Below are 27,478 nucleotides of genomic sequence, written 5' to 3' on the forward strand. Positions count from 1 at the left end.
GAAATAATAAACAAACACATAAAATTGCAGGGTACAAAATCAACATACAAAAATCTGTTGCATTTCTATATGCTAACAATGAGCTACCAGAAAGAGAAATTAAGAAAAAAAGTCCCATTTACAATCACAGCAAAAAATATAAAATAACTAAGAATAAATTTAACCAAAGAAGTGAAAATATGTACACTGAAACTTATAAAACACTGTTGAAAGAAATTGAAGGAGGCACAAATAAATGGAAAGATATTCCATGCTAGTGGATTGGAAGAATGACATTGTTAAAGCATCCATATTACCTAAAGTAATCTACAGATTCAATGCAATCTCTATCAAAATCTCAAGGACATTTTTCACAGAAATAGAACAAAAATTCTAAAATTTATGTGGAACCACAAAAGACCCTGAATAGCCAAAGCAATCCTGAGAAAAAAGAACAAAGCTGGAGGTATCACACGCCCTGATTTCAAACTATATTACAAAGCCATAGTAATCAAAATGGTGTGGTACTGGCACAAAAACAGATATATAGATCAATGGAACAGAATTGAGAGCCCTGAAATAAACCCATGCATATATGGACAATTAATTTACAACAAAGGAGCAAAGAACATACAATGGATAAAGGACAGTCTCTTCAATAAATGGTGTTGGGAAAGCTGGACAACCACATGCAAAAAAAAAAAATGGAACTAGATCACTATCTCATATCATACACCAAAGTCAATTCAAAATGGATTGAAGACTTAAATGTATAACCTGAAACCATAAAACTCCTAGAAGAAAACATAGGTGGTATGCTCTTGGTCATGGGTCTTAACAATATCTTTCCAGATATGTCTCCTCAGGCAAAGGAATCTAAAGCAAAAATAAACAAATGGAACTACATCAAACTAAAAAGATTCTGCACAGCAAAGGAAACGAAACTATCAGCAAAACCGAAAAACAACCTACCGGATGGAAGATATTTGTAAACAATATATCTGATAAGTAGTAATACCCAAAATATATAAAGAACAGATACAACTCAACAACAAAACAACCCAATTGAAAACTGGGTGGAGCTGAATAGACATTTTTTCAAAGAAGACATACAGATGGCCAACAGGCACATGAAAACAATAGCACGAATTATTAGGGAAATGCAAATTAAAACCACAATGCGACATCACCTCACACATGTTGGAATGACTATTATCAAAAAGGCAAGAAATAACAAGTGTTGGTGGGAATGTAAATTGGTGCAGCCATTATGGAAAACAGTGTCGAGATTCCTCAAAAAAAATAAGAACAGAACCACTATATAATCCAGCTATCCCACTTCTGGGTATTTATCCAAAGAATATGAAAACATTAATTTGAAAAAAATACATTCACTCCTATGCTCACTGCATCACTACAATTGCCAAAATATGGAAGCAACCCAAGTGCCCATTAACAGATGAATGGATAAAGATGTGATATGTGTATGGAATATTACTCAGCCATAAAAAGATGAAATCTTGCCATTTGCAACAACATAGATGGACCTTGAGGGTATTATGTAAGTGAAATAAGTCAGGTGGAGAAAGAAAATATCATATGATTTCAGTCATATGTGGAATATAGAAAATAAACAAACAAAAACACGAACAAAATCAAACATGTATACACAGAGATAAGAATAGTGGTTACCACAGAGGAATGGTGGGGGAGGGCAAAATGGGTAAAGGGGATCAACTGTGTGGTGATGGATGGAGACTACATTTTCGGTGGTGAACATACTGCAGGGTATACAGAAGTAGAAATATTTAATGTTGTACACGTGAAATATATAATGTTATAAACCAACATCCTCAATAAGTAATAAAGTAAAATAAAGATACTCAGGTCCTGTCCTTAAAAGTAAATTATAGATAGATAAATAGACAAAAATTTTAAATAAAATAAAAAATAAAAAGAACTGAATTCAGTTTAGCCAACAATCACATCACCTGGTCTGGACGCTCTCCCAAGGTGTTACTTCCTCTCCTTCAATACACTACTCAATACTCCAATCCACACGTCAATCATACTGAGCTCCTTACACTTCACCAAATGTACATATCTTGGTCACTTCCTATCTTGGCATCTGTCCTGTCTTTCCCCTGCCTGAAAAGCCTCTCCTCCCTTCATCTACTTGAAAAACTTCTGCCCGTGCTTCAAGAATTAGTTAAAATATCTCTCTTCCTCAGGGAAGCATCTCCATGACCCACTCAGAGGTAATTACTTTTTCTCCTGGGCTCAGCTAGCCCCGACCTTAGCACGGTACTCACCAAACTTTTATGGTCACTTCTGTTTCTGTGTTTGTCTTCCCAGTAGGTCAGACTGCCTCACAGCTCAACCTATGTCTTATGTCTTTTCTCAAATACCAAGCATAGTGTTCAGGGCATGGCAGTTGTTCGATTATGACTACTGAATGACAAATTAATGATTAATAGGATGAATTAATGAATGAAATACACTCAGTGTTTGCTCTCATGCTGCTATAGGTAAAACATTCATCATATCCATGGAAGTATAATGTGACTTAGAATTCTTACTCTTCTAAGGCTTGAAGCATGCTCCCGGGGTCCTCTGAAGACAGAATGTCTATCATTTGGTCATTTAGCGCGAGATCTTCATTCATACCATCAGCTGAGGTGAACTGGGAGCGCTCCAGCTTGCTCTCGTGATGCTGAACCTTCAGGAGAATTTCAGAAACCACAATTGAGTAGGCCTTCTTGTGAACGTCACAAGCTGGAAAAGTCATGAGGGTAGGTGGGGATCTGCAGTCAGAGAACCTAGCTGGCCCCACCCACTTGTGAGCTGGTAAGACTCAGGCAAGACATTGCACTTCCTTGAGCCTCATTTTCTCATCAAAGAAGTGGGATGATAATTCTGGTAGCCCTGCACAGGCTTGTTGTGTGGATAAAGCAGAGCAATGGATGGAAAGACCTTTATAACTATAAAGATGTAATAAAAATATTTCACCATCATCATCACCACCACCACCATCACCATCATCACCATTATCACCAACATCACCACCATCCCCATCATCATCATCACCATCATCACCATCCCCATCATCATCATCACCATTATCACCAACATCATCACATCACCATCACCATCATCACCATGCCCATCATCATCACCATTATCACCAACATCATCACATCACCATCCCCATCATCACCATCCCCATCATCATCACCATTATCACCGACATCACCACCATCACCATCATCATCACCATTATCACCAACATCATCACATCACCATCCCCATCATCATCATCCCCATCACCATCATCACCACGCAGAGGAAAATTACAGTTGGCAGATGGACTTCAACATCATGGATCTGGCTGGTTTCTAATCAGACTGTAGAGTTGTCACATGGAAGTGACATCAGAGATAATTAAGCTCACCCTCCGATTGGGTAGATGATATATCTGTTTTGCTCACTATCATCATTATTTCTGCAGAAATGCATGATAATTATAACTAACATTTAAGAATTCCTGTCCCTGCGCCTTGTATGTGTCATACCATGAAACCGTCACACAAAGTCAGTGTTGATGCCCCCACTTTACGTATATGGAACTGCAGCTCAGAGAGATGAAATGACATTATCTGAGTTCACACAGCTCATAAAGAGCCTGCTTGGTTTTTGACCCAAAGTCTATCTAACTCTAAAGGCTGCCTTCTGTTTACAGCATGTTGTCTCCTTGGTCACTACCACGATGGAAAAAAAATTTTTAATGTGAAGAGAGTTCGTTCTGTGATGCCGGGAAAAAAAAAAATTCTATAAGAGGCTTCAGACCTTAAGTCAAATTCACACTGTGCTTTCCTCCCGCGGTTGTAACAATCAGCCTTTAATCTCCAAGAAATGAATCCTGCTCCTTCATCGAAGTAGCAGGGTGAGTTCTGTTCTGTGATTGATAACAGCTTTGGGAGAGTAAGTAGAATGTCTTATTAGATGGGCCATTTTTCTTTTCCTCACTTCTGCCTGCCAAGGAGACTGTGGGCTGACCTCACTTTGAAATAACAACTCTCTTCTCCAGGAAGCAGAAACAAAATGAACAATGGCACAGGACTGCCAGCCTCCAGAGAGGGCGGCAGGGTGGTCCTCGGAAGCCAGGTCCAGCCTCACTCGGCCACGTGAACAGGCTGTTGACCTTCACGGGCCTCAGTTTCCTCACTGTACGGCGAGGGAGAAAGATGATCCATGTTCCTTTCAAGTTGCTGGACCTCTGGGTGACAGAGTCACAGCAGCTGCAGCCTCCATGGCCCCGAAGGAACAAACAACCTACCAGGGTGCTCAGTCCCAGCAGTTCCTTCTCACCCTAGGACTGTGCCCTGCTTTCCTTCCTCTGTCTGCCCATCCTCTGGCTGGGGGCTCATTCATTCCTTCACACGTTTACTGAGTGCCTTCTAAGCGCCAGGCTCTGTACCAGGCAATGGGGATTACAGCAGCCAGCATCCATGCTTCATCCATGTCCCCTCGCCCTTGCCGTTTCAGTGCCTTTTAGCCCAAGATCCACCGGCCAACACCTATGCTGCTTCCTCCCCTGAAGGCTCCTGCTGGCTTTCAGAGCCTATGCCAGGGAAATAACGTTACCCTTTGTCCTGGCCCCCTCATCCCCTTGTCGTCAACCAATGACCAATGGGATTTGATGGCTAAATACCCTGGCTCCTTCTCCCCTCAGACTTTATCCTGGGTGGGATAAAGCCCCAGGTGCCCACAGTGGAAGCTTGACTGACTGCCTTCCCTTCCCGCCTCACTTCCCCACCTCCTACCATTACTTCCTGGGATCACTTCCCATATAAACTGTTTGCATTTGGGTCCTAGTCTCAGGATGTGCTTCTGTGGGAACCCAGGCCAAGACAGGAAAACAGAGATTGAGGAGTTCACAGGTAAGGATAAATGCTGGGTGGGGTCCAAAAGCTAGTGCAGGAACCCAGAGAGAGAGTCCCCAGCTTAGCCAGGAAGTGGCCAGGGATGACTTCCAAGGAGAGGCAAGGCCCGAGATGAGTCTTAAAGGACGCGTCAGAGTTCTGCTCATTGAAGAGCGGAGAGAGGATTATAAAAGCATCCAGGTGAGTGTGAAGAGCTCAGCAGTCATTGGGTAGAGCCGGAAGTTGAGGTGTGAAGCTGGACCACAGGGGACTTTCTTTATAAGCCATGCTAAGGCATCCGGGCTTCACCCTGAGGTCAAACAAAGTAAGTCTTCAAAGACTTTTCAGAGGGAAGTGTAGACCAGGACCTGAGTCAGGGTGTGGCATGAATGCACAGCTGGCCATACAGGTGGGCGCTCAGTTATTCATTCAGACTGCAGGGGTTCCCAGCCCTGGTCGTTTGTTAGAATCATCCAGGGAGCTTTTAAAAACTACTAATGATTGGGCATGGCTCCCGGGACAAAGCAGTCAGAGTCTGTGCAGGAGGGCCTGGGTATGGGCATGCCTCACGGTTCCCTGGGGGTCCCGACATCGATACAGAGTTGAGACTGACCGAACTGAAGGATGAACTTCAACCTCACATCTACCACCAACCAACTACCCTCCAGGGAGAGGACGCACATGGACTCCCACCTGATGTCTGGTAAGCACGCTTCCCTTCAAACACTGATATCGAACCAGGAAGAAAAGCACAGCCCAGGTCAGCACCAGGGAGAGGATGAAGGCCACGAAGAACCCTGCTGTGTGGAGGCCGTGGTTTGGTAGAACCTATGGGGATAAGAGAGAGAGATTTGTTTGTGGCCACACTTTACATTTTTCAAGTCAAGTTACGACTGCGTTAAAGCCGAACAAGCACAGAGTTAGTGAAACCGACCTGGGTTTAGACCGAGCTCTGCCACCTATTAGCTGGTTGCCTTGAGACCATTGCTGGACCTCTCCGGGCCCAAGTTAAACGGGGCAAGCACTTCAAGGAGCTGAGCATGGAGGCTTGCACACAGTAGGACCAACCACCCCAAGCCTGGCACATCACAGGTGCTCAGGAATGTTAAATTCTCAAATCAAATATGTAACAAACCTAAGGCAGCACTAAGGATCTGTGAAATGTTTCGAGTGGGGCAGAATTTTGCAGAGGGCAGAGGAAGAATCCAGGGTGCCCTCAACTTCCCTCAGAGCTGTCCGCTCCCCCCGCCCTGGGAACACGTCCCATTAGGGGTGCAGCCCACTCTGGACTTCAGGATCACCCCGGAGGATGCACGTGGCTGGGGAGGCATCACACAGCGGGAGGCAGGCCTGCTGCCAGGCAGTCCAGTAAATGACCCGCCAGGGGGAGCTCGAGAGTTCACGTGAGCTTCACTTAATGTGCCCAGTGTACTTCTCCCTCCTCGAAGGCTTCCTCCGGGCTCCAGTCAGCGACATCCTGGGACCAGTGTGAGTCCACTGATGGGCCAGAAGGGGCTGGCACCAAATAACAACTGTGAGAAGCAGTAAGTTCTAGACACCGCCCATTCCTCCCCTCCCTCCACCATTTCTTTGGGATCTAGAACGTGATGCCAAAGACAGCAGCAGCTGCCATCTTCCTAAGCACTCAGCATGGGGCAGGCTTGGGGCTAAGGCTGTGCTCCTACGTGGGAGCTCACATCAGAATCACCTGCAGGGTCTGTGCAAACAAATTGCTGGGCCCCTCCCTCGGGGATTCTGAGTCACTAGACCTGGGGCAGGAACCGAGAAGAGGCATTTCTAGCAAGCTCCCAGGGGAAGCTCCCACCCTTTGAGAACCCCTAGGCTAAGGGCTTCTCAAGAATTAACTTCTTGAATTCTCCCAAAGACACTCTGAGCAAAATAAAAACAGCTCTGGTTTCAAATCCTACAGGCCTGGGGCATCCCTGGTGGCGCAGTGGATAGGAATCTGCCTGCCAATGCAGGCGACATGGGTTCGAACCCCGGTCCGGGAAGATCCCACATGCCACGGAGCAACTGAGCCCGTGCACCTCAACTACTGAGCCTGCGCTCTAGATCCCACGAGCCACAACTACTCTAGCCAGCAGCCTAGAGCCCGTGCTCTGCAACAAGAGAGAAGCCACCACAACGACAAGCCCGCACACCGCAACGAAGAGTAGCCTCCGCTCGCTGCAACTAGAGAGAGCCCGCGTGCAGCAATGAAGACCCAACACAGCCAAAAAAAAAAAAAAAAATCCTACAGGCCTAAATTACAATGCCTCCTCTATCGAAACAGCTCTATACTTTGGGCAAGTGACTTGACCTCTGGAAACCTCAGTTCTCTCATCTGTAACATGGGGATAAAAATACCTCACAGCATGAAGATTAAACAAAATAATAATGCAGAGGAGTTTGGTGTAAAGTTTGGCTTATCTGTTTAGTCGACAAATAGGTACTGGGTGTCCACTGTGTACCAGGCAATATGCTAGAAGCTAAGAAGATGCTGATGTGTTCTCCCCTTGTGTGATTACACTCTTCCTGTGGACACTGACCGGGGCTGACCCAGCCTACTTGCTTCTCACAGATAAGGGCCTGTAACAGCACAGAGAGTGAAGTTTGGGCTCTAGACTCAGACCACTGGGTGTGGGACCCATCTCTGCTACTCACTGGCCGTGTGGCATTGGGGAAAATCACTTCATCTCTCCTTGCCTTTGCTCTTCCCTTGTAAGACAGAGACAAGAGCCTTCCAAAGGTTATACTGAGGATTAAACATGAGACATGAACACAGTCCAATGAAGTCACTAGAAGAGGGCCTAACCTGTGGCACTCACTGACTAAATGTAAGTGATTCTGGCCCTGCCTTCCTTTGTGGGTTGGGTGACCCAAGGCCACTCCACTGGTACAGAAAGGGAGATGCTACGTGGTGACCGTTACCCAGTAATTTCTTCAGAACGTGACCTCGAAAACAGGCCTGGACTAAAAGAGACTAAGATTTTTATGATACTTCCATCCTTTGGAGTGCTCTCACCAAAATGTCTATACTCAAAAATGTCCGTGTCCATAACAAGGGGCTTTAAAATGTTCACCCCTTTAACCTAGTGATTTCATATCCAGGATTCACTCCTCAGGAGATAATTCAAAAATAGACATAAAAGCTTATACACAGGTTGGTTTGATCCAGAAATATGCATGAAGATTTATTTATATATAAGGCTGCTTTTAAGAACATCATATAAAATAACACAAATGGGACGTATCCTAAATGCTCCACAACACAAAGAAGGGTTAAATATTTTAAGCTTCTATGAGTTATTCTATCCATAACGGCCAATCATGCAGTCATTTTACAAGTTTTGAGAAGCAGAATAATGCATGCCTGCTAGGGAAAAAAAGGTGTTTAACAGAAGCCAAGGGTTTAAAAAGAGAAGCAAATATCCTGTGTGTCCTTCTGCATCCTCTTCTAACCCCACTTCCCAGAGGCAACTATCTTAAATAGATACTGGTTTCAGTTTCTATGGTTTAGTGAACCAGAGCGGTGAGTTAACTTAAATACTCTAAAAATTATGCATACATCTTTATTTCTTGATATGTCAACATTACACATTACTTATGAATTACTGCTACGACAGATGTGGATTTTAGCTCACGAATTTTTACCCCCGAATTTTGAAGGATTGTTGCCTACAAATAACCCTCCCTACACTTTCTCCCAATTTCAATGGTTATATTCAGTTAGCTACCTTTGTCTAACTTTAAAAAAATGGAACAGTTTTTATGGCATTAAATTTAGAGAATATTTCTTGTGTTCTTACTAAGAAAGAAAGAAGAAACTTGGTGAAACTAGTGCCCCATGTTTGCTTCCACCTCTCCTTTCACCACTTCTGCCCTCCAGAATTTATTTTATACATACATGTATGTAGGTATATTCTGCAACCACAATTGAGTCTTTGTGGGGGTTTATAAGTTAATTCTGAAAACTAAAAATAAAAAAAAATTTAAAGGCAATATCATTATTACGACTAGACATATGTATTCACTGCATAATAAAGGAATTGAATGTAATTTTGTATAACTAAATATAAGCCCCTAAAAGTCACATATTTTTAATGCAGTGCCCTTTCTTACACTATCAATTTTCAAAATCATGCCATAGTTTTAGTTTGCTTCAACTTGGACCAATACTTGCCTGTGTAACTTTTTGTTTTTCCTGGGGTTTCTCACTGCTTTTCTTTTTTCTTCCTGGTATACACCCATTTCTTTAATGATATTAGCTGTTGCAGGGAATCATCTTTTTTTTTTTTTTTTTTTCTTAAAATCATCACTCCCAGAGGTCTCTGACATTCTGATCTACTCAGGACTGGCTACTTTCTGGGCTTGGTGCACTGCTGTCGTTAGAGCTCTCTTTACTGTTTTCTTGTTTTTTGGATTCCATTCCTCCCTCTTTCTTGCATTTATTTTTCCAGTTTGATAGAGTATTTTCCATATTTATGTGTTCTCAAGTAAATTGGTTTAGAAAATATTTTTATTTCTCACGTGTTAAAATATTGTTACTTTGTGTTTGTTTGATTGTTACCTTGGCTGAGACTATCACTCAAGGTCCAAAATCTTTTTCCCTCAGAATACTGAAGGAGCCACTCCACTATCTTTTAGCATAAGTGTGCCTGATGACCTCCTAGAAGGTTCTTGCTTTCTAGGAGCTTTAAGTTCTGAATGGTTAACCATTTAAAAGGAGATTTTGAATGATTTTTTTTAATGGAGTAAAATACACGTTACATAACATTTACCATTTTAATCATTTTTAAGTGTAGAGTTGTGTTAAGTGCAACCATACTGTACAACCATCTCCAGAACTTTTCCATTTAGCAAAACTGAAACACTATCCATTAAACAACTCCCCACTCCCTCCTTCCCCAGCCCCTGGTGACCACCATTCTACTTTCTGTCTCTATGAATATGATCACTCTAGGGGCTTCATATTAGTAGAATCATACAGTATTTGTCTTTTTATGAGTGGCTTATTCCACTTAGCATAACACCCTCAAGCTTCATCTATGTTGTAGCATATGTCAGAATTTCCTTTCTTTTTAAGGCTAATATTCCATTGTATGAATACACGACATCTGCTTATCCACTCACCTATTGATAGACACTTGGGTTGTTTCCAAATTTCAGCTCTTGTGAATAATGTTGCTACAAACATGAGTATACCAATCTTTTCAAGACCCTGCTTTCAATTCTTTTGGGGATATACCCAGGTGTGGAATTGCTGGGTCATATGATAATTCTATTTTTTAATTTTTAAGGAATGACCATACTGTCTTCCATAAAGGCTGCACATTTTTATTCCCATCAACAGTGCACAAGGGTTCCAATTATTCCACATTCTTGTCAACACTTGTTATTTTCTGGTTTTTTTTTTTTTTTTTTTAATAAAAGCCACATTAACAGGCGTGAGGTGATTTGCATTCCCCTAATGACTAGTGATGGTGAGCATATTTTCATGTGTTCACTGGCCATTTGTATATCTTCTTTGGAGACATGTCTATTCAAGTCTCTTGCCAATTTTTTAATCTGGTTGTTTGGTTATTATTGTTATTGAGTTGTAGGACATTAGGGACTGAATGTTTGTGTGTATTCCCAAAATTCATATGTTGAAATTCTAACCGCCCTTGTGATGGTATTAGGAGATGGGGCCTTTGGAAGGGAAATGGTGTCCTTATAAAGAGACAAATGGACCAGAGCTCTTTCTGCTCTCTGCCAAAGGCGGATTCAATGAGAAGATGGCCATCTACAAACCAGGAAATGGGTTCTCAACAGATAACATATCTACTGGCGTATCTACTTTGACCTTGGACTTCCCAGCCTAAAGAACTGTGAGAAATAAATGTGGGTTGTATAAGCCATTCAGTCTATGACACTTTGTTATAGCAGCCCAGACTAAGACATAGGATTTCTTTATGTGGTATAGATATTAACCTTTTATCATATAAATGATTTGCAAATATTTTCCCCCATTCTGTGAGCTGCCCTTCACTCTGTAGATTGTGTCCTTTGGTGCACAGAAGTTATTAATTTTGTTGTAGTCCAATTTATCTGTTTTTTTTTCTTTTGTTACGTGTGCTCTTGGGTCATATCCAAGAAATCAGTGCCAAATGCAGTGTTATGAAGCTTTCCCACATGTTTGCTTCTAAGAGCTTTATAGTTTTAGATCTTACATTTAAGTCTTTGATGCTGTATGAGTTAATTTTTGTACATGGTATAATGTAGGGGTCCAACTTTATTTTGGACCCCAACTTTATTTTGGATATCCAGTTTCCCCAACATCATTTACTGAAATGACTATCCTTTCCCCACTGAATAGTCTTGGCACTCTTCTTGAAAATCATTTTATTATAGATGTGAGGGATTTTTTTTTCCTGGGCTCTCTATTCTTTTCATTGGTCTTTATGTCTGTCTTCATGACATTACCACACTGCTTGATTATTGCAGCTCTGTAATAAGTTTTGAAATCAGGAAGCGTGAGACTTCTAACTTTGTTCTTTTTCAAGATTGTCTTGGCTATTTGGGTTCCTTTGAGATTTCATATGAATGTTAGGATGGGTTTTCTTTCTATTTCTACAAAAAAAAATGTCATTGGAATTTTGACAGAGATTGCACTGAATCTGTAGATCATAGCAATATGAAGTCTTCCAGTCTATGGACAAGGGATGATTTTCCACTTACTGGTCTTTAATTTTCTCTCGGCAGTGTTTTGTAAATTTCAGTGTACAAGTCTTTTACCTCTTGGTTAAGCTTATTCCTAAGTATTTTATTCTTTTTGATGCTACTGTAAATTAAATTGTTTTCTTAATTTCCTTTTTGGATTGTTCATTGTGTATGTATATAAAAGCAACTGACTTTTGCGTGCTGAAGTTTTAGTAATATAAAAAATGTCTATATGCTAGTATAATATTTTAAAAGAAGACACAAAGCTGTATATACATAAAAATTCCAATTACATTAAAATAATATATATGCACCCATATACATATGGAACCTATGAAGAAAATATTCCAGAATTTTGTTGAGCATAATTACTTGATGAATTTTCTCTTTATGTTTCTGTGTTTTCTATAATGGGCATGTATTACTTGTATAATCAGGAGACAAAAAAATGATAATAATGAGTTCTAAAGGTAAGTTTGGTAGACAAGGAGATGCACCACCCAGATCTCCCTTCAGGGAAGGACTAGGTGTCCAGCTACGGGCAGTGTGGTCAGTAGACCTCCCACTTCATGGTCTAGATCAGCTGCAGAGAGCCACCTCACCTAGGTCATGCCGACATCTGGTAACAGAACAAGGCAGAGGCATAATGGCCAGCCATTTAGCCTGATGAGGGACGCTCAGACAGGTGACAACACTTGCCCCACAGCTCTCTGCAAGGTGAAGCTTTGTCAGCCTGGATCACACTTGACTTCTTTCTCTGCCCAAACCTGCTTCCTCCTCCTCCCCTTCACAGGTGATCTGATTGTGTTGGGGGAACCCCACGACCACCCCCAGGTTAGATGATTCACTAAGACTCATATAAAATCACAAAGGACTCAGCATATAATCATTCTACAGCTATGATTACAGTGAAAGGATACAAAGAAAACTCAGCAAAAGGAAAAGGCATGTAGGGCAAAGTCCAGGGAAACCAGGAGCAAGCTTCTAAGGTCCTCTCCCAGCGGAGCTACAAAGGGCACGCTTAATTCCTGCAGCAATGAGCATAAACGCTGTCCACCAGTGAAGCTCATTTGAGACTCAGTACCCAAGGTTGTTATTCAGGACTAGTCACTTAGGCACCCTCTGCCTGGCATGTACCAAAATCCCAGACTCCAGATGGAAATGAGGTGTTCAACATAAAATATATTCTTTATAAAAACAGTTTAGGTGGGTGAGCCACCCATAGTTCAGTAACTGGTGAGAATCGTCCTGAAATCCAAGTTCCCAGATGCCAGCCAAGGGCTAACCTTGTAAGTAGGGCTTTCCAAGGATAGCAGTCTCAGGCCAGCTATGTCAACTTTTCTGCACACTGGTTACCATGTTATACCCCAATTCTGTCTCGGCATCTGCTTCCAGAGAAGCCAACCTGTGACAAGTTTAATTCAAAATGGTTGCAGGCCCCAATGTTCATTGCAGCACTATTTATAATAGTCAAGACATGGAAGCAACCTAAATATCCATCGACAGATGAATGCATGAAGAAGATGTGGTACATATACACAATGGGATATTACTCAGCCATAAAAAAGAATGAAATAATGCCATTTGCAGCAACATGGATGGACCTAGAGATGATCATACTAAGTGAATTAAACCAGACAGAAAGACAAATATCATAAGATATCACTTATATGTGGAATCTAAAAAAATGATATAAATGAACTTATATACAAAATAGAAATAAACCCACAGACATAGGAAACAAACTCATGGTTACCAAAGGGGAAAGGTTGCGGGGAGGCATAAATTAAGAGTTTGGGATTAACATATATACACTACTATATGTAAAATAACCAACAAGATCCTACTGTATAGCACAGGGAACTATACTCAATGTTTTTAATAACTTACAAGGGAAAAGAATATGAATAAGAATATATATATGTATAACTGAATCACTTTTCTGTACACCTGAACCTTACGCAACGTTGTAAATCAACTATACTTCAGTAAAAAAGTGGCTGCAGGTTATGGGAACATTTAATGCATTATGTAGGAGCTGGAAGACACCCAACCCATTCCTCATTACTGTGGTCACAATACACACTGTAGTTAAGGTTAAATTTTTCTGACAGACCAACAAGGCCAACCTGACCTTCCAAACAGTCAAAGCCAAGTTAGGTTGGGAACAGGAGCTTCGGTCCAGACAATTACTGGAACCTGAATCAAAGTGTGTTGCCACATATGACTCACCTATGATGAATCAGCCTCTGTCCATAGAGGCTGTTAGCAGAGGTGGTCAGGAAACCAATTCTGTTTTCAGACTCAAACATCCTGATTCTAAATCTTACATTTTCATTAGCACCAAATTGAAACGCAAGTTCTCCATTTGCACTGGAAATAGCCTTCTAAGCTCTGATTTGTGAACCTATCAGATAAGAAGAAAATCAATAAACTGGGCAACTATGAAAAGCAGTTGCAAACAGGTTACATTAAAATACTGATGGAGAGGAGACAAAACATCTGTGTCTAAAGAGAACAAAAGGCTATAGATCAGCGATTTGTTTTCAAAGTTCGCTACTGACAGAAGGCAAACACTTCTAATTTTACAGCCTTAGGGAGAAGAATGGAGAGGTAAGGGAATGAATGACATTTGATCACCTACAATATGCCACTCCCTGGGCTAGATGCACGTAGGGGGTTGAACTGTGTCCTCCAAAAAGCTATGCTGAAATCTTAACCCTCAGTACCTATGCGTGTGACCTCATTTGGAAATGAGGTCTTTGCACACATAGTCAAGTTAAGATGAGGTCATACTAGATTAGGGTGGGTCCTAAATCCAGTGACTGTATCCTTATAAGGAGAGGGAGATTTGGAGACAGACATACACAGAGAAAAGACTACGTGACCATGGAGGCAGAGATTGGAGTGATGTAGCTACAACCAAGGAAGCATTTCCAGGAGCCACTTGAAGCTGGGAAGAAGCAAGGAAGGATTCTTCCCTAGAGTCTTCAAAGGGAGCATGACCCTGCTGACACCTTGATTTCAGTCTTCGAGCCTCCAGAACGGTGAGAGAATAAATTTCTGTTGTTCTAAGCTTTGTGATAATTTGTTATGTCAGCCCTAGGAAACTGAAAAAGTGTGGTATTGCTTTATCTCACTCAATCTTCAGCAATCCTGCAGGGGATGTATTATTCCCATTCCACTGATAGATAAATGGAGATGCAAAGAGATCAGGTAGTTAATCAAAGTCCATAGTTAAAGAGGGACAGACTAGCTCTGCTTAGTTCCAAAGTCTGTGTTCTCCCCGGTACATTACACTACTTGCCGTCCAGGGGGCTGTGTGGTTTTCTAAACACATTTTTAGTCTCAACCTCCCACACCGTGGTAGAAGTTACTTGTCTGATGGATGAGAACCAGAAACAGATATTGGGACAGAATTACAGGCAGGCAGCGTCCACGTACTAAAAAAATCAGGAACAAAACTAGCTCATTCTCTCAAAGTCTCCCTCCCTTCCTCCCTTTCCTGCTTTAGGAAGTAGAACAGCCAAGACAAGCCACCTCACTCCTCCTCTTCCCACCTCCACCTTGAGATCTTGCAATTCCTACTTTCCAATACCAGGTGATAAGCAAACCTAGGTAAAGACTGCCTACTTGGGGCAAGCCCACTCACAAGTCTCACTTTCTTCTTTACAACCTTCTTCATTTACCTCTGTTACTAACTTAAGCTAGGTCCTGATCCCCTGACCTGTCCACAACGCCTCTAGTCTTCAACTTCCCTCCTCCATATAAATGGCCAAAGAAGACTGAATCTCAAGATTTAGCTTTATGGGAAGGAAAATCCCCATAATCACTCATATCACCATCATCGTCATCATCACCATCATCACCATCAACAACACCATCACCACCATCACCATCATCGTCCTTACCATAACATCACCATCATCACCATCAATACCATCATTATCACCACCATCATCACCATCAATACCATCATTATCACCACCATCACCACCATCATTATAGCTAATATGTATTGAGCAGATACTGAGTGCCAAGGATAGTTCCAAGTGCTTTACGTGTTTTATCCATTCACTCCCCACGGCAATAGTATAAAGTGGGCACTATTTTAATCCATATTTTACAGATTACAATGCCAAAGTATAAATAAGTTAAATAAATGGCCCAAGGTCACAGAGCTAACAAGTAACAGACCCAGGATTCACACCCCATGGTCTAGGCAGTAGTCTTCAGACCGCAGCTGCCTCTCCAGGGCTCAGGCTCCAGCCTGGCCTTTTACCAGGAGCCCTGCATTGAGTCATCAGGGGCTTGTGCCGCTGTGAACACTTTGATTCCCTCTCTGAGTATACAGCTCACCCTTTTGCGGTAAGTGACTAGCAGGGCAGAATTTTAGAATTCCTGAGTCTCTGGCTAAAAACCATCCCTTCAAAACTACACTTAACGATCAATATCTTTATTGAACTTTCATCAGAGGCCAAGTAATTCCTTTTAAATCTTTAGAACAATGCTTTAAATACAGAATTCACACTTCATGGGTGCAAAAACCAAGCTTTGCTATAATTCCATTTACCTGAAAATTTCTATTAAGTGGCTACATCACAATTACTGCCAGGTTTGACTCAATGTTTAGATGTGGTGGTAACCTTTCTTGACAAGGGAACACAAGGAGCAAAGAGACCCAGGCCCTGCTCCGAGGAGCTCAGCGTCCTATAGAGGAATGGCCAGGCACACAGGCTGGGGCGACATGTGTGACTAGGGCAAGGAGAAAAGAGGGGCAGTCCCTAACCCAGCTCAAAGGACAAAGAAGACCTTCCAAGAGGTGACCCGTGGGGAGAGGACAATGAACCACGCCAGGAGGAGGGTGAGCCAGGCAGAGGGAACAACATGGGCAGGACTTGCAGATGGCAAGAGACACAGCCCAGGTCCCAGAGGGCCTTTAAGAGAAGGTTAGGGATTTGCGACATCATCCTACAGGCTTAGGGGGTTCCCTGCAGGGTTTTAAGCCAGGAAGTAACATGGTCATATCAGTATTTTAGAAAGAGACAGCCTGGAGGAGGGTGAACCTGGATGACACAGCCAATGGAGAAATGATGAGAACCACAAACAATGCTATGGGAAGCAGCAGAACATACTCGTAAAGACCATGGACTTGGGCCCTCATTGCGGGCTCAACTCTCAGCTCCTCCCCTACCACACTGTGGGACTCTGAGCCTTTCCCTCCCTGAGCTGCAGTTTCCCCATCTGTAAAATGAGGGCAAAAATCTTGCAGAAAAATTCCACTGATAATCATTGTAAGTACAGAATTTCAAAGAGCCCATCTACCTTAAACTTCATTATCTAAGAATAAAGAAAAAGAGGTGGCTCAGTGATCCCAGCTTGTCTCACCCCCAGAGCCCACACTAACTTTCCTTCTTGTCTCTGGAAAAGCATCCGTTATTATCACCACTTTAATCACGTATCAGCTGGTAGCAGATTCCTTTGATGCGTTCCACCGCTGCATTTATGAAGAGCAATGCCAGACCAAAAAAGATTTTCAAAAGAAATGCTTAAAATCCGATAACAAGTTACAAGAGCATGAGGAAAAATTGTTTATACAATTTGACTTCAATTATGTAATAAATATATTTATAGACTTGCAGAAGGCAAGAAACTACCATGCTAGCAATGGTTATCTCTGGTGGCGGGGATATGAAGAAATGTTATCTTATTCTTCTAACTTTCTCCTTGTGTCCGTGTGTGTGCGTGTGTGTGTGTGTGTGTGTGTGTGTGTGTGTGTGGAAGGGTTTTTTGTTTAAAGTGTCCATAATAGACATATATTAAATCCCACCCCCTCCCCAAACCAGGAAAAGTTTGAAAGGGAGAGCATACAGAATGATTTCTCTGAAAGACATTTTAGGAGTAATTTAGTTGAAATCCTTCAACTGCTTGAAGAAGCAGAGGAGTCAGTGACTTGCTGACCCTCGTCCCACAGCCCTTGAGGGGCAGCTCTGAGGGCAGAGACTCTGATAACTCTGGCAAGAGCAAGAGCTTGAAGGTAACCATAAACAGAGATGATCACACTCACTAACAGAGGTCTGTAAGTTAGAATCCAGTGAATAAGGCTTGGACTCCAGAAGAAACTGCACAGCATGGTTCCAATCCTCAATGTTGTATCAAACTTCAGAACCTTGGCCAGTTCCCAAAGCCTCTCAGGACCTGAGTTTTCTTCACTCTTAAATGAGGAAGTAAAACTAGATAATCTTTAAAGTCTCCCCCTGGGCAAAATTTCTATTCTGATGTCAACAAAAATGTATTAAGTGCCAACCAGGGGAATAATCTCAATGCCACAGAGTGACAAGGTTTATCAGATGTCCCAATGCCACTAGATCCCAGCAAGGGGTGCCACCAGCCTGCTTGGGGGATGTGAAGGAATCACAGAGGTGGAGAAAGTTGGTCAGGGTCCTGCAGGATGTTTACGAGCTGCCAGAGGACAGGAAGGAAAGGATCAGCATGTGTAAAACCGGAGCGATGTGGAAAACACAGGAACCCCACGGCACAGGGAGATAGCAGAGGTCACCTTTCCTGATGGAGCCTGAATCCTAACTTAAGGGAACTGGGCTTTATCCAGCAGGCAATGGGGAGCCCCTCCAGAATAGAAAGTGAGCAGGCTTGTGTTTCAGGATGATGGGCTGGAGGGAAGCAGGACTGAACAGGCAGAAGGCTGGTAAGTCATCCAAAGAAGTGATCCAGAGAAGGCAGACGTGATGATATGCGACTGCATGCTTCCAGCCCTCTGAGTTAAACCCAAAGCCAAATGATTTTGCCAGTGGAGTTACACGTTCCCTCCACTGTGCTCAAGGGCACACACTGTAAATCTTTGTGTTTGAGAAATTCTCATATCGTACATAGCTATCTACTGAGGCATTCTTTATCTTATTAATGAATAGGAGCTCTTTATATTATAAAGACATTAATCCTTTTTAATGTATGCTACAAATATTTTCCCAAGTTTACCCCTTACCTTTTTTAATACTGTTTTCAAATGTAAAGTTTTCAACTATTTTGTGTACTCAGACCCATGGTTTTGCCCCATGGTTTTTTTCATAGCATATTAACCGATATTTACTCTTTAAAACTTGTTTTATCCATTTAGATTTAAATCTGTTGAGGGAATTCATCTTCATTTTTCTTCCAAAAGATCCTGTCAGCTGTCCCCCAAATTACAAGAAGCTGGAGTGAAGTCCAGCTCAATCAGAACACCTCCACTCAACTACTATCCATAGGATAAACAAGGTCCTACTGGATAGCACTGGAAACTATACTCAATATCCTGTGATAAACTACAATGGAAAAGAATACGAAAAAGTATATATATATATATATGTATAACTGAGTTACTCTACTGTACAGCAGAAATTAACACAACATTGTAAATCAACTATACTTCAATACAATTTTTTAAAAAAAGAACACCTGCACTCAATGTCCGGCACAGGGTGGAGGGATTCTTTTTCTCTCTATTCATCCAGGAGGCAGAAAGGGTAAGAAGACTTCTTGGGGTCTTAGTTGACATCTATCAGTTTCACCCTCAGGAAATTAATAAGAAATTAAGGAGGTGATGGCATCTCTTCCAAGTGTTGCAGTTCCCAATTTACACAATGGGTTACTCAATGTCTTTGCTTTGTAGTTTTTAACTGCTTGATAAAAATGTCAGAGGAGCTTATACCTCACTGCTGAGTTCCTCCTATTCATCACTGTCACACTTTCCTAGTATAACGACGTTATCTCTGCAGGTGCCCAAGTCAACCGTGCTAGAACACACGCTGCAGCTGGCAAGGGCTAGGCCTCCTCCTTACGTATACCTAAAAGGTGCCAGGCACTGTGCTCGAGCCCAGTAAACCTTGGTTCACGTCCAACCGACAGTCAAACAGGCTTAACCTTGACGTCAGATCTTCAGATACATATTTTAGAAACCTCTCCTCCACCCTTAATTAACTCCTTCAAGATCCAAGTGAATTCTTACCTCCTCCAAGAGGCCTGCCATCCACCCAGCCCGCCCAGCCCACCCTTTCCCCCTTGTCAGTACCCCCAGAACCTATGATCTGTACGTTGGGTCACAACCTCACAAGTTCAGTCACAGCTGATGTACGTGGTTTGTTTGGCTTTTTGCCCTTGTTTAATGTCTCAGTGTGGGGAAGGGATGGTGGGTGATGGTCGATCGGAATCTCCAGGCTGCCTCAGACTCCTCTGTGCCCTAGAATCTTGCGTGGGCCTGACTCACACGCTTACAGCACCGGCACGGCCCTCGTGGGAATTTAAGCTTGAGACCCTGATACGTAACATTCTTTTCGCAATTAACACAGAACATTTGCACAGCAGCGTTATTTCCATGTGTAATAATACTGATGATGTTTATTGAGCGCTTACAGGATGCAAGGCACTGTGCCGAGTGCTTTGCCTGCATCAATCCGTTTACTTTGACGACCACCCTATGAAGCGGGTACTATTATTATTCTCATTTTACAGCCAGGATACTGAGGTCCAGGGAGGTAAGTAATGTGCCCAAGGTCACATACAATCCGTGGAAAAACAGGGATGCAAGTCCCGGCCTCTGGTGCAAGGGCCCGTTGTTTCCACAACACTCTAGGGCCATCACCTGCATATGTCTCATCTCCCCAGTCGATAATGACCTCCTTGAACATGGTCCACTGGCAGAGGTCACCTGGCCCAGGGGCCAGTGGGGCTGAAATCCAACCCATTGCTCCACTGCCAAGGCTTGCACCCATGGGTCTACAGCCCTGAGGGGCCACCTATGCCTGTTTCTCCTGAAGGCAATGAGCTGGAGACAGCCCTGAAGACCTGGGTATGGCTCGTCTCCATCTATGTGAGGAGGTCTGGGCCACGGAGAAAGGGCTCATAAATACTGATTAAATGAATGTTCTCTGACCTTTATTGCAATCACGCGGCATTGACAACAATCAGCTCAGTCACGGGATATTTACCTGTTGAGTGCCACCCACAACGTAAGGCACCGTGCGGGGTGCAGGAAGGGATCAGACATGGTGCCGCCCGGAGAACTGTCTGCACCTGTGTGCCTGACTCGGGTTTTGCGCCGGCCTCATCTGTGCAGCCATTCGGCTCACTAGGAGGCAGTGTGGCCCACTGCCCAGCAGCAGGGCTCTGGAGCCAAAGGGCCTGGGTTCATACCTTATTCTAATACTACCTGTGCAGAATGGCGTTCACACAGCAGGTCTGAGACTTCCATCCTCTGGGAGGCCTGCTCAAGGTGCTGGGCCTTGGCTGGTGTCTGGGAACTCAGGTTTCAGAGGGTTCCCATCATCTCCTGATAAGAGGGGCTCACAGGGCCTAAACTGTTGGGCAAAGGATGTGGTGTACACTGAATACATGCTGTCCTCCTGGGAGGTACCAGGCAGAGGGTGCCCCGTGCCCAGCTCCCAGTACAAACTCTGGCACTGGGTCTCTAATGAGCTTCCCTGGTAGACAGCACTTCACATGTGCTGTCACAACCTGATGTCAGAGGAATTAAGCGTGTCCTACGGGTCCCCACTGGGAGAGGACCCTGGAAGCCTGCACCTGGTGTCCTCCAGACCTCGCCCTGAGTCCCTGTCCCCTTTGCTGATTCTGCTTTGCATCCTTTCTCTGTCATAAATCAGCCTGAGTAAGACTATGTGTGCGGTCCTGTGAGCCCCCCTAGGGAATCACTGCACCTGGGAGTGGTCTTGGGAACACTGATACCCTAGCCATGTGACGTTGGGCAAATGACTTGACCTAAGTGTGCCTCAGTTTCTCCATCTATGAAATGGAGGTGATTTAAAATACAATCTCTTCCCTCAGATTATGGTGAAGATGTCACAATTCAACAAATGAAGACGCTTAGGATGCCTGGCACCTAGTAGGTGCTTAAGAAATGTGGAGCGTGGTTATATAGTGAATAAACACTTGATGAACATGCGAATGAGTGAATGCATGAGCTGTGGGTGATTGAATGATGAACAAAAATGGAGAAATGTTAATGGTGAACAGCAGAAGCAGGCCTGCAGGGCCCTGGGCAGCTCTGGGAAGACAAAACATGACCACCCACTAGCCGTGGGATGAACACTGCAGGGTGGGTACCAGCCGGCTGATGGGTGGGTGAGGCCCCAGCCTGTCCAGGCAGTGACCGACCGGTCTTGCCCAGATGAAAGGATCATCCAGGAAACTAGCCAGACAGCCTCAGCCCACACTGGGGGACCCCAGACTGCACAGAGCCCCCAGCCTTGGCTCGTGTCTGGGAGGCTAAGGCCAGCGGTAGACTCCTACCCTTGGCTCTGAGGACAGCAAGAGACCACACACCAAAGACATAAAAAGACACACCGGGGGCATAAAGCAGGTGTCCGGGTCAAAGATTTTCTCCTACCGTTATCTTTTCTTCTGTTGTTATGGTGAAAAGGGCTTTTAGCTGGGCTCTGTTCTAGAAAAAGGAAAAAGAAAGCACTTCAGTAAATAGGTTTTGACATCTGAGACACGGGGTAACATTTCGTGTTTCCGACCCACCAACCCACCGTGCCTGCAACAACACTGGGCCCTTGACTTTGCGGGTGGAGGCTTGTGGAGGTCTTAAAGTCCCTTTGGGGGAAAGGTCTATGAAACCGTGATGCCTCCTTCTCTCCTAGAGGCATGTGTGAAATCCAAACACCAGTTTCCCTAATTGCTAGGGAAACCCAGGCAGTATGTCCTGGTGGTGAAACACTTGGGGTTACAGTCAGGTCGGGCTGGGGTGAGGGATGACCCGCCCTGTGACCTGGAGCAGTCTCTTTCACCCTCTGGGATCTAGTCTGTACCCTTCAGGAAGGGGGAGAGAATCACAGGCTCTGATGTCATTGCTCCAATTGTCAGCTCTCTTTCCAATGCTCCCAACACCCCTAAACCCCAACTCCCTACGTGTCTCCTCCCAATACCTTCTAATACTCCTCTGCTTAGAAAACATAGGAAATGGAAAAATGAAGGGTGAGCGTTATGACTGCTATCTGTCCAGCCATGTGGTATCTGAGGAGACTCAACATGAGATCATACTTCTTCCTGAGGGTAGAGTCAGAATATCTTGCAACTGAAAGGCAGTGCAGGGTAGTCTGGAGATAACCAGACTACCCCAGTTCACGCCTGGCTCTATCACTCTCCAGCACTCTGGTTTTGGACAAGTTATTGACCTCTCTGAGCCTCAGTTTCCTCATCTGTACAATGGGAATTATATTCAACTCGGAGGATTGCTGTGAGGATTAATTAGAAGGGTGCCTGGCACATAGGGAGGAGTGCTGTGAAAGTATTACTGCTATTGGGTGTAGCAGGTGGTGATGGGTGGTTGTATCAATGTAGGTAACCTGGTCTGGAGACTTGGAGCCCGAAGTCCAATGAGCTAGGCAACCCCTGTGTAATCCTATCACGGCCACTTGGAGGCATTTTCCCTTGACCTGAGTGATGGTCCACCTGAGGTAGGAAACCTCCTGATCCATGCCCTACAGTTGTTACAGCAGTCACACTGGGAGCACTGGGGCATCCCAAATGCATCATGGGCCAGCAGGACAAGCTGATGGAGGCTTCCAAGGGAAGTCAAAATGTCACAAGATTTCCTTTTCAGGAGGGAAATGGAAATTTTAAGAAACAAACAAATAAACAAACAAGTCTTTGAAGAAGAGACACCTATGGAGCAATCATTTGGCCCTTTCTGTTCCTGAATTGTCTGTGCTTTGGAATATTCATGGTGCTCTGTGAGTTTCAGGGTCTCCTGAACTACTGGGTTCAAAGGCCAGTTTCCTCTCTCTTCACTCCCTCTGGGTCCCTCCTCCTTGTGTTTCCTGACACTCAAAGTCTCAGCAGAAAGGGGCTGAAAGTGTACTTCATCTCTCCGCAAAACATGAATCCTCAGCCCCGCGCCTACATAAACTTCAAGGCTTGAGAAACATGTTTTAGATCACAGCCTGAAGTCAGGAAACATGGACCACGTGAGATCCAGTGATGGTTTTATAAGGTGGGCAGCATGTTTATACAATAAATGGTAAGGAACGGGAGATGAATGTTCTAGATTTCCCCCTCTTTGACCTCCCTTCATCTAGGTCCTGTCTCATCTACCCTTGTATGAATTTGAGGTGCATGTGTGTATGTGTGCATATCCACGTGCATGTGTGTATCCATGTCCACGCGTGTATGTGTGCATATCCACGTGCACGTGTATGCATGTGTGTGTCCACGTGCATGTATGTGTGCATTTCCACGTGCACATGTGTGAACCCATGTGCATATCCACGTGCACGTGTGTGCATGTGTGTCCACGTGCATGTATGTGTGCATTTCCATGTGCACACGTGCATGTGTGTACACCCACATGCACATGTGTGTATCCATGTGTATGTGTGCATATCCACGTGCACATGTGTGAACCCATGTGCATGTGTGTGCATGTGTGTGTATCCATGTGCATGCATGTGTGCACATCTGTGTGTGTGTGTTTGAGAAAGTAGTTTCCAGATCTAAACATAATGCATTTCTGACAGTACCTACCTCATGCTGTGAGGATTAGTAAGTGGTAACTATTTTTATTACCCTCTCCACTGATCTCATACCATGTGAAAATGTCAGAACTAGAAAAGATTGCCAGGAGTCTTCCTACCCCTCTCATTTTTCAGGTAGGAAAACTGAAACTCAGAGACACCGAACTGTTCTGAAAACACAGCGAGGACAGCGTTCCCACCTCTGAAATACCAGACACCAGCTCCACACTAACTTGAAGGATTTCAAGTTGGGCACCTGCATTTTTAAATAACTCCTTTATTCTCCCATTTGTAGTGTCAGCCTCTTTATGGCTGACAAGCAGAGTAGACCACTGTTCTCTTGGGGAGTTGTCGTGAGTCTCACTCAAACTTTGATCATGTTCAGCCCCAAATACACTGGACCTTCTTGCCATCCCGCAGGAAGGCCTAGGAGTCACCCAAAGAAACTGTGAAGTCCAAATGGGTGAACCGATTGGAGAACGAGGCATAGGAGCCGCTCACCATTATCAACACTCATCCACTCAGCAAATGCCGGCCCCTTCCACGGGCCTTCCAGGGCCAGGAAGGGTGATGCTGACAGTCTAACACAGGCAGGAACCTACAACACATGGAATCTCCAGGTGGGCAGGGGGACTCTCCCCTCTGTCTACAGAACTGCCCAGAGAGCACCTGAAGGCTTGGAAGGGGACGGAAAGAAACTGCAGGCCACGTGCAAATATAAAATTACCTCTTTTATCCCCACAAGAGACTGGAGACTATAGAACGATCTCCCTTTTACTGATGAGAGACTAGAGGCTCAGAGAAGTGAAAAAAGAAAACAATCACACCTGCCCAAGAGCCATTAGTTCACTGATCTATTCATTCGTTCACTCAACAAACATTTACTGAGCAACTAGTGTGGGTGGGGCTCTATTTTTGGCACTGAGAACACACCTGGGAATAGGGCCAATGGGGTCCCTGGTCTCACTGAGTGACATCCTAGTGGCGGATGGGGGTTTACTGGGGGGATGGGGTTAACATGACACAGACAGGCACCAAGCAAAGCAATGGACAGGACCCATCAGGGGGTGACAGCCAAGGAGGTCGCCCTGGGGTGAGAGGCCCCGGACCTCATGCCTCCTGCTCCCCACCAGCCTCCCCAGGCTCTTCTGGGAGGTGAAGCCGCCCTGGCCTAACGTCCCCTCCCTACACGAGGAGGTGGAGGCTTCCAATTTCACTGGGTTTTTGAGTTTCTCACTGTTGGTTTCTGGCTGTTGCCTTATCTTAAATTTTGATTTTAACATATTTGGTTTCCTCTCCTTTGAAACTCGGATGGTATTTCTTCTGGGCCGTTTTATCTCCATTTTTGTACCCTTTGTCCTCTGTTCTTGACTTTGCACTTAATTGTGTTCGGAGACATCTGTCTTTTCTGACAGCTTTATACAGTTTTCTCATATCTGGTCTTTACCTTTTGGGAATCTTTCATTTTATTTAATTTTATCCAGGACTATTTCTCTTATTGCAGCAGAAACACTGCACACAGGCTCCCCAGCCTTGGATGGAAGGATCCGGCAGCTGTGGGGTCCGATATTGATTCTGCCACGTGACCTGGGGCAGTCACCCTTGGAGCCTCATTTTCTAAGTCTATTATAAAAGGTACTTTCTCCAGGGACTGAAATCAGAACAAAATGACCAGAGTAACTAGAGCACGAGCTCCTTGATCTTGAGGCCAGAGATCTTGATAATACTGTCTTGACAACACAGACAATACCGGTGATGAACTCTGGAAGGAGAGCTGGGCAGGAAGCATCGGAACCTCTCCACTCCCAAGATCTCCGGCCTCGAGCAGAGCACAGATCTCCTCCTCTGTATTCCCAGAAGTGTACAGCATGTACCAAGGGTCATGCAACCAACCACATTCACTGCCTACGTGGATTAACAAAAAAGCGAATGGAAAATGAAGGTGCTAATAGTCATGGGGTTACAGGTTAAATCACGTCCCCCCAAAATCCATACGTTGAAGCCCTAATCCCCAGTATTTCAGAATGTGTCTGTATTTGGAGACAACCTTTACAGACGTGATTAAAGTAAAATGAGACCACCAAGGTGAATCTGATCTCACCTGAAAAGTGTCCTTCAAAGAAGAGGACACTAGGACACAGACACACAGAGAGGCACGACCACGTGAGGACACAGGGAGAAGACAGCCATCTACAAGCCAAGGACAGAGGCGTCAAAAGGAACCAACCCTGCCCACACCTTCCAGCTTCTGGACTTCCAGCCTCCAGGACTGTGAACAAATAAATTTCTGTTGTTTTTGAGCCATCTGGTCTGTGGTACTTTTTCACAGCAGCTCTAGCAAACCAGTACAAATGGGAGATATTTGGTTGAGTGCTTACTACGCCCGAGACACAGCGATGAGAAATTAACATCTAGCATTTACATATCTTGATAATCAGGTCCACAGAGGGTAAAGTAATTAAGGTCACAAGGAGCTTCGAGGGAGCCTGATTCATGGTGAAGTGTGTGAGATTCCAGGGCCTGCGCATTCATCCAGAATTGGGTATCACTGAACAAATGAAGGATGGAACGAAGAAAAGAATGAACTAACAGATGTTGTGTCCAGGGTTTCTAAAACAACAGTGACAGGAAAGAAATCAAAGTAACAAAGACAATACCGGTGATGAACTCTGGAAGGAGAGCTGGGCAGGAAGCAGCAGGACCTCTCCACTCCCAACGTCTCTGGCCTCGAGTGATGCTGTGTAGCTGACGGAGAAGGAGTCTCCAACTGCTCAGAGAGAAGGCACATGTGGGTCAAGAACGGGGCCCCTGCAACACCCCGGACACAGCCAAGCATCCAGAGGCGGCTGGCATCACAGCTGACAGCGGCAGCAAGAGCCCCTTTGATCTCACATACTTTTTATCAGGGAGAAGAAACTGGGCAGGTGTGCTCTTGGACCCCCTCTTTTTTCACTTGGAAGGGCTGTCAGCGTCCTTACAAGGAGCTTTACCTGGGTTCCACCCCATCCTGGGGCTGGGCAGGCCAGTCCTCCTAATTCAGGATGTCATACACTTAGGAAATCCAGAACCTTTTTGTTTTGTTCTGAATCCAGGTGGGGACTTACTTGTTCCCAATGATCCCATTCACACAATGATGGGACAGAGTTTCTATAGGACTTTTGGGCGACACTAGCTACCGCTCTGACACCTCCAGCTGGTTCTGAAAGCCCAGCACACGGCACAGGGAAGCAGTGCCAGACTGGGCCCGGGAGGGGGCAGTGGAGAAGGTCACTCAGGCTCACATAGGGTCTCCTCCAACCTCATGGTCTCTGGCTGGCCTTCGATGGCTTAATGACACAAACAGAGAAG

General features: G+C 44.3%; 1 protein-coding gene across 1 annotated transcript in view; it reads right to left on the bottom strand.

The window, feature by feature from the left end:
- EVC2 (EvC ciliary complex subunit 2) overlaps positions 1–27,478 on the bottom strand; it is a 144,545-nt gene that overhangs the window by 94,357 nt on the left and 22,710 nt on the right. The window contains exons 6-9 of the mRNA XM_024741863.1: positions 26,788–26,897; positions 22,003–22,056; positions 5,595–5,729; positions 2,559–2,698 (exon numbers count right to left, since the gene is read on the bottom strand). Coding sequence (XP_024597631.1) covers positions 2,559–2,698; positions 5,595–5,729; positions 22,003–22,056; positions 26,788–26,897 — 439 coding nt within the window. The remainder of the gene's footprint in view (positions 1–2,558; positions 2,699–5,594; positions 5,730–22,002; positions 22,057–26,787; positions 26,898–27,478) is intronic.

Source organism: Neophocaena asiaeorientalis, unplaced genomic scaffold (assembly GCF_003031525.2).
Source record: "Neophocaena asiaeorientalis asiaeorientalis breed wild unplaced genomic scaffold, Neophocaena_asiaeorientalis_V1.1 scaffold218, whole genome shotgun sequence".
In the NCBI taxonomy this organism is placed as follows: Eukaryota; Metazoa; Chordata; class Mammalia; order Artiodactyla; family Phocoenidae; genus Neophocaena; species Neophocaena asiaeorientalis.